Source organism: Eucalyptus grandis, chromosome 6 (assembly GCF_016545825.1).
Source record: "Eucalyptus grandis isolate ANBG69807.140 chromosome 6, ASM1654582v1, whole genome shotgun sequence".
Classification (NCBI taxonomy): domain Eukaryota; kingdom Viridiplantae; phylum Streptophyta; class Magnoliopsida; order Myrtales; family Myrtaceae; genus Eucalyptus; species Eucalyptus grandis.
In genome coordinates, this window is record NC_052617.1 from 5,713,921 (window position 1) to 5,728,218 (window position 14,298).

The 14,298-nt window shown below is 37.6% G+C and overlaps 2 protein-coding genes across 2 annotated transcripts; both read left to right on the plus strand.

Annotated features, from left to right (window-relative positions):
- The first annotated feature begins 457 nt into the window (after positions 1-457).
- On the plus strand, positions 458-4,531 carry LOC104448068 (zinc finger CCCH domain-containing protein 15 homolog). Its single transcript, XM_010061851.3, has 2 exons — positions 458-605; positions 4,194-4,531. Exons 1-2 carry the CDS (start codon positions 516-518, stop codon positions 4,326-4,328), a joined length of 225 nt encoding a protein of 74 aa, XP_010060153.1. The 5' UTR covers positions 458-515; the 3' UTR covers positions 4,329-4,531.
- Positions 4,532-12,645: 8,114 nt separating this feature from the next.
- Positions 12,646-14,298, plus strand: LOC120294258. Its single transcript, XM_039314249.1, has 4 exons — positions 12,646-12,724; positions 12,807-13,394; positions 13,500-13,933; positions 14,008-14,298. The coding sequence occupies exons 1-4, from the start codon at positions 12,646-12,648 to the stop codon at positions 14,296-14,298; spliced, it is 1,392 nt and encodes a 463-aa protein (XP_039170183.1).

Here is a 14,298-nt window from a genome sequence, read left to right on the forward strand (position 1 = left end):
CCGTATCGTTTTCTCTCTTCCAAATCTCATGGAAACTCCGAATGGGTCGATGACTAATTTGCAAGGGGTATTTAGCGATTCGCTTAAGGTCAATTTCGATTTCAAATCATGTTTACGTTTTCGCTTGTTTCACATAAAAGGATAGATTTGACAAACATCTTCATAAAGATAATCGCCCATATCTCTCACAATAATTAATCGACAACAAATATTTTCCTTTTGTTATCGTAAATATTAAAAACATTGCTCATCACTCATTTTTATAAAGGACATAAGCGATAATTTTAATTAAAAACGTTTTCAAATTATTCGTGGAATGTCCATGACATGTCAAGAGAGGCAGGTTTTTGGGTAATCCAGCCCAAGCTCCAAACGGTCGGCCCACTGGGCCTTGAATCTTTATCTTCAGTTCGTTTTAAAGGCCCGCCTGCTCTCCAAGATCAGCCCTGCACTCAAGAGTCTTTTCACACAGAGGAGAGAGAGAGAGAGAGGTAGAGAGAGAGAGGGGGAGGGAGATGGGGGCAGAAGAAGGCGAAGAAGAGAAGAGGGAGACGAAGCCGAACCCGATTTCGGCGGCCCAATTCCTGTCCTGGAAGCGCCGGAAGGTTCGTTCCCCTCCGCGCGTGTTGTGTCTTCCTCTCTTGTTCATCTTTTGTCGATGAATCCTGCCTGCCGGAGCTGATCAAGATCGTTCTCGCTGCATTCGCCACCCCCTAAAAATTATACATTGAAATTTAACGAAGGTGGTGAAGTCGTTATCTTTAGTGGTTTGATGGGTTTCCCGAGTTGTGTAGTTTTTGACATGGGTTTTGGCAATTTTCGTCCAAGTTCGAATTTTTACATTGCAGAAAGGAAAGCACGTTTTGCTGGCGAGTTCTTATGACGGAGCTGCAATTAGGTTTCGGATGCTCCTAGGTGTGGGAAATCATGTTTGATTCGTTGTGTTTGAAAGCTTGCCGTTCTGTACTCATGTGTTTTAGGGAAGTAATTGATTGTGTCATTTACAGTTGTTGCTGTTTTATGATGGAATTTTGTGTGGGAGATTTGGTTTTTTGGTTCAAGGTTCTCATCCTAGAGAAAGAGAATGCATTTTAGATTTTTGACGGTTGATCATGTGAGCGTGAGAATTAGTATTAGCATTTCCAAGCTACTACTATTCTTGTTTTTTTCGGTCGTTAGGATCTGAGAATTTTACAGATATATTTACAATATATTTTCCTATTGCTGGTTGGCGTTTTTGGGTCCATTTGTAGCTGAAAGATATATGTTTATTAATGTGCTTGAAGGAAGCTGATTTATCATAAGAAAAACGAGTAATACTTAGGTATTTTCTCAGTTTTCCTGGGCCAAACTTTACTAGTATTCCTTGAAGTTTGTGTGCTATTTCATAGACTTGTCGATCAGCTTCCTTCAAGCACATTAAGAAACAATAATTCTTGCAGCTACAAATGGACCCAGAAAACCAAAAAAGCCATCAATGCAATAGTAAAATATTTTGATAAAATATATATGGAATATTTTCATGCTGCAGTTAGAGTCCTAACATCCGATAAAACCAACAACACTACTGGCTTGGAAACGCTAGTACTAGAAATCAACTGTCAAAAATCTTAGATGCATTCTCCTTCTCTAGAATGAGAATATTGATGATATAGACTCCTTGCAATCCTGATATCCATATGAATGAGAAAACCCATCTCTGCAGATAATTCCATCATAAAGCAACAACAATTGTCAATGATAGAGTCAATAAATTACCTAATGATGTGACTACAAAGCAATAAGCTTTCACATACATATAGTGAATCAAGGGCCAGGACCAACATGTTTTCAAATACCCTGCTAATTCTTGCTTGGAGCATCCTAAACCTAATTGCAGTCCTGTAATAAGAACTCATCAACAAAATGGTCCTTTTTGACAATTGCATATAGTTTTGATATTAGCTAATGTATTTTTGAACTTTGATTAAAAATGCTATAACCTAACAACTTCACATGATATCACCATACAAACAACGTCAAGGGAAAGGATCCTTCTCATGAAGGTAATAACTGGTTTGTAGAGACTATCATGCTGAAAGTTATAATTAGGGTATTAGGAAAATCGGGTTTATAAGTTAGAAATTCATTCAGGGTTTTGGTCTCTATATTTTAGCTTTGTGGTTGGAGAATTGGCTGAATCATGTGGAGAGTCTATCGGTACTTAATCCTGTAATCAGTTGCACTACAAGCATAAGTCTAAATGGGAAATATAACTTTTCTCTGGTCCTAGATTATAAGTTGGTTGGTGAGTGTTTAAGGTTGCTGGACGGACTTCAATTGGGAGACAGCGGTGTTTATTCTTTGAGGGTGACAGATCTCTTTGCTGCCTGTGTCCATATTTACCTAACATTCAGATTTCGGTGATCGGCATAAGTCATTGCCTTGGATATGAGAGTTTGTTCTGCTTTTGTGTGTATGTGTGTTCAGGAAAAGTTTTAAAAAGTTTAAGCATGCATTAGGAAGGAAGGGTAGTGGAAATTATCGGGGTTTCAGACGACTAATATGTGTGGGCAAAGTCACGTGTGTGCTGCAGCCTCTATTGCAGCAGCACATGGTAATCAAGGGGACTTAAACTTCCATGTAAGAAAGCTCTCATAAATAGCATTATTTTTCCGTGAGAACTACATCTATTTGTTTTCTTATTATGTATAGTGAATCCATCAGCCATTCTATCTCCTAGAAATTGGAGCAGCAAATTGGTACAACATAATAGTTTGCATGTTACATCTGAAAATGTAAGTGTTCAACAAAATTGATGTTGGAACCAAAGGCGGATTAATGTATTGGTTTGTTGGAGCTACTGTCTTCGTTCACCTTTCTTATACGTTCAATTAATCGAAGTTTTTGCATTTTTTTTATTTATGCTCCATTATCTTGGCCAAGAAGAAAAGCTATGCGCCCTTCAAAAATCTCAAAAAATATGTAGCTAAGTCCATGCCAAAGGTTTTCTTTGGAATTTGCCCCCACAAGTTAATAAAGCATAATGAACTTTTTATATTGTGGAACTGTTATTTCTAAAATATTCAAAACCTGCATAATGCCATTTATATCTGACTTTATAAACATGCAAGTATTATATTAGCTACCGAACTAATGTTCTTGATTGCTTTGTAATTAGGTTTTCCTGTGCAAGGAAAAAAAATTTAGATCTGTCCCTGGTTGGAACACACTGTGATTTGCTTGCGCATACATGTGACTATCTCCAGTTCCCTCTGTATGCATGTGTTTTGGGCTTTGTTGTCTACTTTGTCATTAGCTTTAGAAACTACTATATAACATGTAGTGCATCGTATATCTTGAGTGAGAGAAGTCTCTGTTGATTTTGTTCTCTTATCCTTTAATCATCAAGGTTGTAGTTAATATGGGGACTGATTTTGTTGAGAGAAGTCTCTGTTGATTTGTTCTCTTATCCTTTAATCATCAAGGTTGTAGTTAATATGGGGACTGATTTTGTTGAGAGAAGTCTCTGTTGGTTTTGTTCTCTTATCCTTTAATCATCGAGGATGTAGTTAATATGGGGACTGATTTTGTTGAGGATCAGGTTACTGTCTGAGAATTGTTTTATCCAATGAGGAATTCCTTTGCACTGTCACTTGGTACTTTTGTACTGCCATTATCTGATCCAATATGTCGTGCTATGTTGTGAAGTAACAGCAAACAAATGCTGTTTTAATCATGAAAATTGACATGCAGCTCCAGCAGTTCAATTAACAAGGTTAGTGGCTGCTGGAGTTGGGTTGTTGAATTTCTTGTTGTTAACGTTGGCAATGCTGTTATGTTCTAGCCTCTTCCATCTTCACCATTTCTTGTTTTGCTAACTTTTTAGTTGTTATTTCGCATTGTATATTCCTTGTAAATGTTAACAATTTGCCAATATCTATTTTGATGAAATTGATGCTTCTGTCGTTGTAATCCAGTCGGAGGTTGAAAATCTCCTGTTCTTTGTTTCTCTTATTCTCCTTCATTAGGACTTGTTGGTGAATTGCAGTGTGCTGGGCAATCAATGATTAAGCTATTCCTACATATATGAAAACCAAAGTTTGCCCCCTAATTTGGACGTGTTACACAGACAAATAATGTAACCAACATTAATCAAACTGTTCCGTTGCACCACGAAATTCAAAGGCTCAAAGTCATTCCTCTCAATGTAGGATGCTGAAGCGTCGGCAAGGAAAGCTGAATCTGCGAGAAAGCGTTCTGAGGATATAGCTACAGGAACTGTGCAAATGAACGGGCGGGAGCTTTTTCTGCATGAACCTTGGGTATTCGATAACACTCAGTACTGAAGATTGGGTTGACTCCTGTGCACGATATGCATACTTTTTATTGAAAGAATGGATTGCTGCAAGATATATAAGTTCTTCATGGATGTATCTTGTTTCCTTAAGAGTTGACATTCCCTTTTTTCTTTTCTTTTCGTATAACAAAAGTTGACATTCTTACTCCTTGCAGATAGTGACTCTTGTCTTGTATACGATCTGCAATTTTTAAGTCTCTGACTGCATGTGATGGTAGTGTGTAAATTTCATTGTTAGTAGCCAATTAGGTTGTTAATTTTCCTTAAATTTAGATCTTGCGATGGTCAAATTTTAACTTTTTCCCTAGCCCAACCCTTAAATTTTCACGGGAAAAGTACCAAAAAAGTCGTAAGCTTATTATATTGGTACCAATTCAGTCATAAATTTTTCAATCGGACAAATTTAGTCTTAAACCTTTTAATATTGATATCAATTCGGTTTATCCTGGCCACGATTTTGGCTTGGCCGCTAACGTGAACATGCTTTGAGGTTGCAATTTTTATGATTTTTAAAATTATTTTTTCGAATTTTTTATTAATTTTTTTTCTTTTTCCTTTTCTTTTCTCCCTTCTTCCTCCTTAGATTGTTTTGACAATGGCCGGTGAGGGTCGCGGCCCTCGTCCAACCTCTCCTAGGGCCACCGGCAACGCGGCTTCGCTTGGACCTAGGTGAGGCTAGCCTTGCCCTAGCCTTGTTGTGGGTGAAGGCAGCCTTGCCCGCGGCTGGCAAGGCCATGGCAGCCATCGCCAGGGCGGAGGCAAGGGCTGCTAAGCCCTCACCAGCTGCCGGCAAGGGCTTTGTGGCCCTTGCCTAGTGGCCGAAACAATCCAAGGAGGAAGAAGGGAGAAAATAAAAGGAAAAGCCGACGTTCACGTCAGTGCCGATCGGCCAAAATTAGTCGAATAGACTGAATTGGTATAAATATTAAAAGATTTAGGATTGAATTGGTTCAATAGAAAAGTTTAGGATTGAATCGGTATTAATGTAATAGGTTTAGGACTTTTTGTTACTTTTCCGAAGTTTTCACAATATGCGTAAGTCGACATGTCGATTTACATGTGAATTTTTTCTTTCACAAAGTTCGAACTATAGCAAAGAAGTTGCCTTTTTTTGTACTTTAAAAGCACAAACAGATTTTTCAAATGCTACTAAGGTGTCTACATACACAGTGGTAGTAGCCAATTATATAGGGAAAAATGAAAGAGGCAAAAGCAAGGTCAAGAGAGCATAATCCTAAGACTAATTTACAAACACATGGTAGCTTGTGGAGCACAGCAAATATGAGACTCCATTGAGAAAAATTATAAGGCGCGGCAGGAAATTTGCATGCTCATTTAATCGATCATTTCGAATGTGAATTTTCATTATGTCTAGCAACTTAAAATTTTGAGTTGTACTTTCCAATGAGCGAGTAGTCTACCTTTGATATTGTTCTTTCGAAAGAGAATTACCAAAAAGATCCTAAATCAATTGCACTTGAGTCAATTCAATTATAAATATTTTAGTTGTGTTAATTGAATCATCAATATTTTTATATTTTGTCAATTTAGTCCATTCAGTTAATTTTGACTGGAAATTATTGACATGAACATCAAGCGTTCTATGTGGTGTAATCCACAACGACATTGACATTTTTAAATAATATATATTTTTAATTTTTATTTCTATTCTTTTTCTTTACTTTTCTTTTTATTAAATTAAGGGTGAGTAACCCTTGCTCCCCAACAAGGGTTGGGATGCCCTCGCTGACATTGGGTGCAGGCGTTGCGACCTTGGCCTAGGTTATCACTTGCCACAATTAGGGTGTCCTGCCCCTCACTTAGTGTCCACGAAAGTCAAAAAAAAAAAAAATAATAATAAAAGAAAAAAAGAAAAGGAATATTAAAATCTTATTAAAAATATTCACGTTAGCGTTGATCGTGTCATGTAAAATAACCGATGTTCATGTTAGTGATTCCTAACCAAAATTGGCCAAATGGAATTAATTGGTAAAATGTAAAAATGTTTGTGACTCAATTGACACAATTAAAAAGTTTGGGATTGAATTAATAAAAGTATAATAAGTCTAGCACTTTTTTTTTTTTTTTTTTTGGGATAATTTTCTTGTTCTTTGGTTGTTTGTAAGATGAGCATTAACTATCATTTTTTGGTCCTAGACTCGTTACACTCCACGGTGGATCATAGAATAAAAATTGGCAGTGAAATTCAAGATGTAGTTACTTTTTAAGTTCAAACACCCCCAAAAAAATAAGTTTTCAAAGTAATTTGCTGTCGAGTGCAATATATGAGAGAGAGAGAGAGAGAGAGAGAGAGAGAGAGAGAGAGAGAGAGAGAGAGAGAGAGAGAGAGAGAGAGGAAGACTCTTTAAAAAGAAGACCACCACACATTAAAGATCCTAGGAAGACCTCATGCTAGGAAACAACCTTAGTTAAAGCTAGCTGCCACTTGCATGCACATATATATTGTGCTATAGCAATACATAAACATCACCAAACACAAACTGACACAAGACTCGACCATACTTTTACTATCTCACGAAAACAAATCACAAACACAAACAACTTTGAGTTGATAATTGACTCGATTTAGCCTCCTCTCTTCTCCCAATGATCCATCTCAAGCACCCCTTCGAGGCTTCCAACTGTTCCAAAAAGCGAAACACATTATAATCTTGTTTACCTCTACCATATGTGCGCTTTAAGAAGGCGAAGCTAAATATTATTAAAATACAGGATAAATATTCAAATAGCTACTTCTATTTAAGCAGTTAAAAAAAAAGAAAAAAGAAAAAAAAAGAAGACCTCGGATCGGTTTGCATAGCCTGCACTTTGCGCCTTATTCTCTCAATCTCCTTCTGAAATTTCTGTAATCGAAAAACACCAATCAAAATTTCAAACGAGAATTTGCATGACATCTATTTTTCCTCTTGCATTTGGAAAACCTAATAAAGCCAGTCTTTTACCTCAAACCTGATGTTCAATGCGGTGCCATTTTTATTCGAATAGAGTCACATGCACAAAAGGAAAAAAGATAAGCCAAGATCAGATCCTCTTGAGATGCATTTTCACCATAAATAAATTATATATGTTCAGCAAATATGGAAAAAGTGATGGGATGTTGAACAAATCATCTAGACGATTACCATTCAAGCGCTGCAATTAATGCCTTCAGAGTACACATCCTCGTGAGCTTGTCTTGCTCATCCTGCGCGACAAATATAGATCATTAAATCAAAATTTCTTTAAAAAAAAATCAGATGACTTATATCTTCTAATTTTCCACACCTCCTCTTCCATGTCATCGAACTCAGCATCATCTCTGCAGAAAGAGTCAAAAAGCATTACTAATGGTTATTAATTAATGAAGCCAAGATAGCCAGAACCTTTCCTCAAGCCACCTCTCTCTTCTCAAGGAATTAACTACTTCAAGTTTTCTTTTTTTTTTTTTTTTTTTTTTTCTGTGATGTTCTTTTAGGCTTTTAGCTCTCTGGGTTTTGATCCGCACTCATACCTTCAACACCAACACTGAGGAATAAAAGGGCTTCAACTATTATCCTAGAGAAATTTTTTCACCGGCACGATTAAACTCGAATTCAAAATAGGCCAAAATCGACATGAAATAGGGTCAATTCGAAGAAAATAGTGTCAGATCTCAAGGACTAGTTCGAGGTGCGCAAGGAATAAGAACCTGTCGCTCAAGATAGGTTGTGGGGCACTAGATGAGCTAGCATCAGAAGAAGGGTTGACAAGAGATACATCGGTGTCCTGAGGAATGGGGGTTTGGAAATCCCTACTTCTCCTCGCACGTTGTTTTCTAGGCCTCACACCAGCTAGTCTCATCTTCTCCTTCGCCGAGACCTCATCCCTAGCCATGGATGATTCCGACACTATCGACTCAAGCAGGAGAGGAAAATTGAGTAGGAGGGGTTTTTGCCTAATGTGAAGTGAGATCGAGTGGGCAAAATGGCTGGGTACTTATAGTAGAGAAGGGAGCTTTGGTTGCGTTTACATGTGGTGAGCGCAACTTCTCTAAATTGCATTTTTGCCTCATGCAAGTTCCTCGTATGATCAAAAGTACGGATTAGATTGTCTCATGGAGTAAGGGCACGATGGGAATAACGCAAAAGAAAAGATAAAGCGAGAAATTTTCAGCAACCTCTTCTCAAAAGCATATAGTAATTCCTATGTCTGAACTCTCCCTAATTTTTTCTCTACTCATTCAAATTAAAATATTAATAAGTATCATTATATAAAGCTAGCTCAAAGAAGATAAATAGTTTAGGCACTAAACTAAAAGAAACCTAATGGACTTATTGTTATCAAACCTAAATTGAAGTTTGAGTAGAATCGACCGGACCAGTTATTTTATTTTATTTTGAGATATGTAAAAATTCTCTTTTAGGAAATAGTCTTGTTTAAAGTTTTCTATTATTTTAGACAAGTTCTAGTAATTTGCAAACCATATGCTCAAGTAGTGGCGGTGTATTGATCTTGATAATTTACTTCCATTATTTTCATAATTGGAATTGAACAAATACTTTCTGCATTTTTAACACGATAAGTATAAAGAATAGAAATTAATGCACCGCGAGAAGTTCCAGAAGATAAGTGCATGGAAAGTAATGTCTGATATTATTCCAAATCATATAGGGTTATTTTGATCGGATGACGTATGCAAGATGACATACATAATGCGTTACACAATTTTTCAACTCATCTTTACTTTTGATTCTTATTGCTAAGTATATAGTCACGAAAATTTGAGCATGCATCCAATAAGAGAAATTCTTTGTTACAAGTTTCTCTCTCAATTTTCTTCAATAACAAGCTCGAGGTCACGCCATAGGCATAATATTATTTAAGTTTTAAATATTTATGTATTTATTTTCTAGGTAGAACACACGGAGAAATGAATATATATATATACACACACGACTCGAATTTTTTGCATTTTGGAGTATATAATAGTACAAATGCGAAGTATAAATAACAATTGCCCAACGATACAACTTGGATGTCGTCTTCAGCCTTAAATTTGGTAGGACTAAATTACCCTTGACAAGAACTTCAATCTAGTTAAATTTCAGAAAAGGCCCTGGAAAAAAGACAAACTTCAAAATATATACTCCAGAGTCCCTCAAGTATCCTTTATTTACAAAAAAGCACGCCCGTTACGTTTTTCAAATGCAAATAAGGACAAATATCAGGTTTGAAAAGTGGAAAACGCCTCCCCTCTTTTCCGGGCCTTCTTAAAAAGTTCCGTGCCTATTTTCCCAAATGTTTTACCAGGTGTCGATGTTCCCGCCTGAATAATGTCCAACTAGCGGACGAAAATAAATGAAAGGGTAACCACACAATAGAGTCAAATTATAAAATGAAAATCATGTTTCTGCGACTTACTTAAAAGATAAACGATAACAAGGCAACCCATGGATTGGATTTGTAAATAACTGAGGGACTATGATGAAATTTAGGCTCATACATATGTCTCCTATTCATATAGCCAGTTTTTCTTTTTGTCAATATTCATGTAGCCAGTTGGCTCATTCATTACTTGTAGATTGAGCTCCTAAAGGAAAGCCAATCCAAGTAGGTTTTTTAATTTGTGAGTAGATTTCCTAATTTGAATAAGCTTCCTAAAAAGAGTTTCCTATTTTGAATATGTGTAAGATGAAATTCTACTTGGTCATTACATAGTAAAGAAAAAAAAAGTGTCATTTTTTTTTGCGAGTTTTTTGAATGAGTTTTATGTGAGGGATTCTGATATAACACTTACGAACTTTGTTTAGAGATAAGAAACACTCAAACAATTGTAAACTCTACAGTCTACAGATTCATTATGGATTTATTGGCGGTTGGCTCTCTTTTTGGAATAGGTAGTGACACTTGGAATGGACCTGCCAACCTTTAGTGTTCATATTGTTTCTCTTCGATTTCCTTAGTGAATTATTCTTCTCGCGTTAGATTTGATTTGCAAGATTCATTAGCTTTCACGTTATTTCATACCATTTTATTCATCCATTGCAAAGATCTTTTCAACTATAGATCGTATGTCCCAAATGAAGGTTGGGAAGGCACCCAAAAGCCCCTCAAAACTCGTGCTACTTTTTGGTAGAATTGGAAGCTTGGAAATTTTCCAAGTGTTGAAGTCAGATGGTCACTAATGAGGGGAAGTGAGACTTTTTAGGAATAATTAGGAAAACCTGAGGCAATTCATGACATGGAAACTAAACTAGAATACATGTCGTTGGGGTTGATGTCAAAGGAGTCGACAAAAGAGGTCATGGAGTGTGGTTTTGGAAACCAACAAAAGCGCATTTCATCATCTATGGCTTCTGCCCACAGTAGGGATTCCTAAATCTCATTGCTTCATGATAGGAGAATGGATCATCCTCAAGATGGTAAACAACAAAGTCCTTACCAAAACTTTTAGGAATTCTCTCTCTGTAAATACTTTAACTGTAATTGGTTCAATAGCCAACTGTATGGAATTAGTGTCAGAATGGCCTACTTCAGATTCTACAAGAGATTTTGAAATCATATCTGTAGATTCAGAAACATTCAAGCCTTAATCTTTGAGAAATTTGTTTTCGAAGAACACTGCATCTCTAGATTCTAGCACTGTGTTAGTAGATAGATTTAAAAACCTATTTGCAGCGCTATCTTCTGCACTACCTAGATATACACAAGTAATGGTTCTAGATCATACGTTAGGTTTCTTAGGATCTGGTATACTTACATAAGCAATACAGCCCCAAGTCTTAAGAGTATCATATCTACAAGAGTGTTTATGTCATATCTCATAAGGTGTCGTAGACAATTTAGAGTGTAGCAACCTGTTCAAGATGTGATTAGCAGTTAGAACTGCTTCTCCCCAGTAGGAGGAAGGCATGCCAGCTGTAAATAACATAGAGTTTAACATTTCAGTTAACGTTCTATTCATACGTTCGGCAACACCATTTGATTGGAGTGAATAAGGAGCAGTGGTTTCAAGTATTATACCTTCTAAAGCACAAAATTCCTTGAATCTTGACATAGTATATTCTCTTCCTCTATCACTCCTAAACCTCTTAATTTTCAAGTTGAGTTTATTTTCTACTCTAGATTTGAAAATCTTAAATTTTTCAAAAGTTCTATCTTTCGATTTCAACAAATAGATATGACAATATCTAGAAAAATCGTCTACGAATGTATTAGATACTTCTGACCAACTCTGGTAATATAATTTCTAAAGTCACAAATATCATAATGTATTAACTCAATAAGTTGTGTGCTTTTAGAAATCAACTTAAAAGGTTTTCTAATGATTTTAGCATGTGCACACACTTCACACTTGTCAAATTGAATAGAAGTATTTAATGGAATGTTGTGAGTTTTAACTAGATGTTGCATTTTCCTGTAATTCACATGTCCGAGTCTATTGTGTAACAACTTTGGATCAATCAAAGTAGAATTCACATGGTTTATACTATTAGTATTTAAACTCAACCTATACATACCATTAACTATGAAGATTTTGTCAAGACAAACTCACTGGTGTGCATCGGGAGATTGAAGTCTATGTTGATGATATGATCGCAAAGACTCGGCCTGGAAGAAGCCATGTGGAAACCCTGAAGAAATTGTTTGATCGACTCCGTGAATTCAAGCTTCGGCTAAATCCCACTAAATGCGTGTTCGGGGCAACATCCGGTAAATTACTCGGATTCATTGTAAGCAGTAAGGGGATTGAGATTGACCCATCCAAGGCTAAGGCCATATGCGAATTGCAATCTCCATCAACAGTGAAGGAAGTTCGGAGCCTCCTAGGAAGACTGAATTACATAGCCCGGTTCATTTCCCAACTTTCTGAGACTGCCAAGCCATTCTTCAAGCTCCTAAAGAAGAATGCACGAATCAAATGGGATGATGAGTGTCGAGAAGCATTCAACAAGTTAAAGCAGTACCTGATGAATCCACCAGTTCTTGTCCCACCATCACCGAAGCATCCCTTGATTCTCTACCTCACCATTCATAGTGAGTCATTGGGTGCAATGTTGGCTCAGGAAAGTCCAGTGGATAAAAAAGAACGAGCCGTTTATTATCTGAGTAAAAAGTTCACTGTATCAGAGCTGAAATATTCTGATGTTGAAAAAACTTGTGTGGCATTGGTGTGGGTATTGCATAGATTGCGACAATACACACTACATTATCAGACATTTCTCATAACTGAAAACGACCCCATCAAGTATTTACTTGATCGGCCAGCTTTGGTGGGTAAGTTGGCCAAATGGCAAATTTTGATCTCCGAATTTGATGTGCAATACATGCCACAGAAGTCGGTTAAGGGTCGAGTAATTGCCGATCTATTGGCCGGAAATTCACGAGTCTATAATGACGATGACGGTTTCCTTGATGACCGTATCTTGAGTGTAAATGAAGACTCATGGAAGATGTTCTTTGATGGAGCTGTAAACTTGCGGTTCAGTTTGGGCGGTTACGATATCCCCAGATGGACAGCACTATCCGGTAGCTGCAAAATTGATATTCCCATGCACTAACAATGTGGCCGAGTATGAGGCTTGCATCCTCGGACTTCAAGCTGCGATCGAGATGTGTGTGGCCAAGTTAATGGTATTTGGAGATTCGGCACTGATCATATTACAGACTGTAGGTGAGTGGAAGACTAAGGATGCCAAGTTGCTCCCGTACCACAAGTACTTAGAAGATCTGGTAAAGGAGTTTGACGAAATTTCATTTGAATACTTGCCAAGGTCTCATAATCAATTTGCGGATGCACTCGCGACTTTGTCATCTATGTTGCAAGTCACTGACGGGTTAGAGGTTGAGCCTTTGAAGATAGAGGTTTTGCCAAAGCCGGCTTATTGTATGATTGTGACTGGAGAACCCGATGGAAAACCATGGTATTACGATATCATGAATTACATTAAAAGACATGAATTTCCCGAAGGAAGCACTCAGGCTGATAGAAAATACATCACGAAGATGGCTTCGAAATTTTTCGTTAGTGGTGAAAATTTGTATAAGAGATCTTACGACTCTGTTTTGTTGCGATGTATAGATGCAGTCGAAGCCACTCAAATCATGCAAGAAGTACACGAAGGAATATGTGGCCCTCATATGAATGGGCACATGATGGCTAAGAAGATTATGAGATTAGGTTACTATTGGCTCACACTAGAAAGTGACTGCATCAAACATGTACGGAGTTGTCATCGTTGCCAAATCCATGGTGATAAGATAAATGTTCCTCCAACCGAGCTACATCAGTTCTCCGAGCCATGGCCCTTCTCAATGTGGGGCATTGATGTGATCGGCCCAATAAACCCGAAGGCTTCCAATGGGCACCGATTCATTTTAGTGGCCATAGATTATTTCTCCAAATGGATCGAAGCTACGTCATTTGCAAGTGTCACTGCTCGCAATGTTGCAAAGTTCATCAGACGTGACATAATTGCTCGCTATGGTGTCCCTGAAACAATCATCACTGACAACGGAACAAATTTGAACAACAAGCTTGTTGATGAGTTGTTTAGCGAGTTCAAGATCAAGCATCTGAATTCGTCCCCTTATCGCCCTCAAATGAACGGGGCTGTTGAAGCAGCCAATAAGAACATTAAGAAGATTTTGGCTAAGACAGCCGAGAATTATAGAGATTGGCATGACAGGTTACCCTTCGCATTAATGGCGTATCGGACATCGATCCGCACTTCCACTGGGGCAACCCCGTTTGCTTTGGTGTACGGCATGGAGGCAATTCTACCTGTAGAAGTGGAGATTCCTTCTCTGAGAGTTTTATCTCAAGTGGAGTTGTCCAGAAGGCCGAGTGGTCGCAACAAAGACTTGAACAGTTAAACTTGATTGATGAGAAGAGGCGAAGGCTCTTTGTCATGGCCAAGCTTATCGCAAAGAGTTGCGATCCTTCAACCGAAAAGTGCGACCGAAATATTTCGAGGTGA